At 48.4% G+C, this 3,263-nt stretch overlaps 1 protein-coding gene across 1 annotated transcript; it reads right to left on the minus strand.

Annotated features, from left to right (window-relative positions):
* Nucleotides 1–237: 237 nt before the first annotated feature.
* On the minus strand, nt 238–2,658 carry LOC147616416 (peroxidase 57-like). Its single transcript, XM_086777491.1, has 4 exons — nt 1,900–2,658; nt 1,625–1,813; nt 1,115–1,277; nt 238–996 (listed from the first exon to the last, which is right to left on the minus strand). Exons 1-4 carry the CDS (start codon nt 2,125–2,127, stop codon nt 365–367), a joined length of 1,212 nt encoding a protein of 403 aa, XP_086633617.1. The 5' UTR covers nt 2,128–2,658; the 3' UTR covers nt 238–364.
* Between the last annotated feature and the right edge of the window lie 605 nt (nt 2,659–3,263).

Genomic DNA, 3,263 nt, shown 5'->3' on the forward strand with positions numbered 1-3,263 from the left:
TTTTCGAGCAGTGCCGCCAAAAGCACCTTCAGTTCTGTGCACAGGGTTAGTTGGAGATTTAATTGCAAGCAGATATCACAGCACAATTTAATATACCTTCGTACTGCCCAGTGACGCTCCTACTATTTAACGCATTCCTCTCATTTCTCTCTCGGCTCCAGCCATGCACAGCAACGGCACTCATGAAGTTATTCATTGCAGGAGCTAGTGAATGCTTACTACTCTTCAAGAGGGGGGGAAAGAAAACCTGTAGGCAATAAATTCCCAATTTTTGTAATCAATTTACAAGGGAGAGGGCTGTGGGATGGGCAGTTTCTGTGACTTGTCAAGCTCAGGCGGGAAAAGACTAATTGATTTTAATTTGTCATGAAGGATGGCTGTGGGGGGGAGGAGGTTTAGTGGAGGCGCCGGCGGGGGCAGGCTTAGCCGAGTGGCCGGCGGGAGGAGGCGGCTTTGTGGAGTGGCCGGCGAGAGGAGGCAGCTTAGTGGAGGGGCCGGCGGGGGCAGGCTTAGTGGAGTGGCCGGCGGGAGGCGGCGGGCCGCCGGGGGTAGAAGGCTTAGCGGTGTGGGAGTGCGAATTGGAGACGTTGCATTTCCGGCGGATTTCGCCCAGAGGACTCGAGCCGGTAATCACGCCGATGTTTCCCATTTTGACAATTGACCGGACGAAAGCCGGGAAGAAGGCGTCCGGCGACGTGAAGCTCTGGACAAAGCCGGACGTGGAGGGGTCGGCCGTTATCTCCTGGTCGATCTGCAGGATGCCGTTGCCGGCTAGGATTTCGTGGTAGTAGACGGCGTCGAAAATGGCTGGTGTGGACTGGTCCAAATTGATGGGCGGGTCGGCATTCGACTCCGTGAAGAACGGGTTCGGGCAAACGGTGGACAAGTGCGTGACGAGCTGCGGGTTCATGGTAGGGTCTGCGGCGCCGGTACCGTGAAAGTTGAACAGCCTGTCGTTAAAGAAGCCGCACAGCGCCACCCCTACCGTATGGGCACCTGCCGGTAAACCCGCCGGAACCACCAATCATTAGCCTAACATAACCTAGAGGCTGCTACTGCCAGCGGCTTGTACATTTTCGCAGTTTCTGCTCTGATTAAATTATTTTTTCTTTACCTAGGAGTGCCACCATGTCCTCTGTGTCGAGACCCTTCTCCACGAAGCTCTCCCTCGACTGCTCCACCGGAAACGCTGGGCTTGGCAGGTTGAGCGCCTCCGCTTTCACCGACACCTTCCCGTCCAACCTGCCCGTGGGCACATCGTACCTTGGCCCTCCTGCCTGCATCATATTAGAATAAGAACTCTACTTAGTGCCTTTCACTCTACGCTTTCTGACAAGTTCTCTATTGATCTAATCTATCTAACAATCAAAGTTCCTTGATAATCTAATCTAATCTAATCTAACAATGACAGTTCCACGGTCTAAGCCAAAACATTCGAACCACTTTTACAGTGTAGTTTCAAATGATCCGGATCACTAGGCTTACTTAGCCTAATCTTAATAATTAACCTTCAACAAGATTCCAAACCATGACAATTCAACATGACGTTGCCAGCCGATTCAGAAAGCCCTAAACCCTACCTCTGGCTCACCAGTGAGACGTTACTCTCCACAATGCCACTTACCAGAGCCACCGAGTCTCGCACTGCTATCACTATGATGTCTGCACATGATACGACGCCCGGGCACACCGTCTCTACAGCTTCCTTTGCAGCATCGATGAGGTCAAACCCTCTAATTGTCAAGTTGGGCAATGCTTCTTTTTCTGCTTCATGTCCTGGCGTGGAGTCCAAAAGAATAGAGGCCTCCGCTCCCTGCAATGCCATTAAAAATCCTACTTGACTACACTAAACGTATGTATGCACACATTTAACATTCAAAAATTGCAAGGCATAGTTACCCTGACAAACGAATCGTGGAAGAGCATGCGAAGGAGGGCTGGCGTAATAGTTTTATCCGCCAGAAACCGCTTCTGAACTGCAGCGTGTATAATGTCCTCGGCTTGGGGGCAAGTCTTGTTGTAGAATCCCACCACAGTGACAGAAGATGCTTGCAATGCAAAGAGGCTGAGCAATGCAGCAGCAAGCACGAAGGCGGAGGGCAATAAAGAAAACTTCATTGCTCTCATAACAGACAGTAACTGAAGGAGCCAAAAATTCAGAGGCGTAGGGGGAAGCCAAGAGAAGAATGAGGGCAAGGATACAGCAAGCGAATGATACAGGAATGCAACATGGTTTGAGAAAAAGGATGACCACTGTGCACAAAATCTCTATCAAGTTGCAACCGACTGAGAGAGAGAGAGAGAGAGAGAGAGTGAGTGAGTGTATACAGCTGTGGGCTACACTACACTACACTAGTTGTGTGTCTCATGCACACACAATTCATCACAGAAACAACGTCGTATGACTGATGAGCAGAGCAAATTGCTCTAGCTGGCCCCTGCCAAAGTAATCACCAGAAGGAAGGCATCATCGCCGTAGTCACAGACTCAGCGTCGTAACTATCATCAACGATAATTTATCCTCTCACCCCCGAGTTCGAACTTCCCTCCCTCGAACCTTCCCCTAAAAATACTTTCCCCCCTCCATTATAAAGTCTTTCTTGCGTTTCTTGTCATTCTCGCATTCAACAACCGCCACATTGCATTTATTTAATACCCCTGATGAGGTGGCCCCACAACACCCCCTCCCTCAAGGACGTGCGCGCCACTGCAAGATCCTCCACACACACACACACACACACATATTCCTATACAAATTTTGCAATTTATAGGGACAAATTAGTTGCCATGGCATATGCCCCTTTGGCAAATTTGATGACCTCAACCAAAAATCATAGAAAATAGCTCATTTCTTTTTTCCTTTATTATTTAACCAATCTCATTACCCCCAAATCTCCCAAAAACCATGGAAAATTAGTTTAGTTGCTATTCGCCAAATTACCCCGAATTTCCCTAACCCATGGAAAATAGTTTATTCGTCATTCGACAAATTATTGGCCAAATTCTTTTATTGCCACACACACGTTACCCCAAAATCATCCCCCCCCCCCCAAAAAATAAATAAATCGCACCCATTATATTCCGATAGGAAAATACACTTTTCATTTTTCCCATTTTGGGCAAATTATTAGTTGTGCCGATTGTTGCAACTTCCATGAAAAATATAAAATCGTGTTTTTCTGCTTTTGGCACGGGCCAATCTAAACCGTAAAGGTTGTGATCGTGATCGTACGCGTGTTTTTGGCGTTCCGTTGATCTCGCAA

This window comes from Cibotium barometz, chromosome 38 (genome assembly GCF_041138505.1).
Source record: "Cibotium barometz isolate CiBa-2024 chromosome 38, ASM4113850v1, whole genome shotgun sequence".
Classification (NCBI taxonomy): domain Eukaryota; kingdom Viridiplantae; phylum Streptophyta; class Polypodiopsida; order Cyatheales; family Cibotiaceae; genus Cibotium; species Cibotium barometz.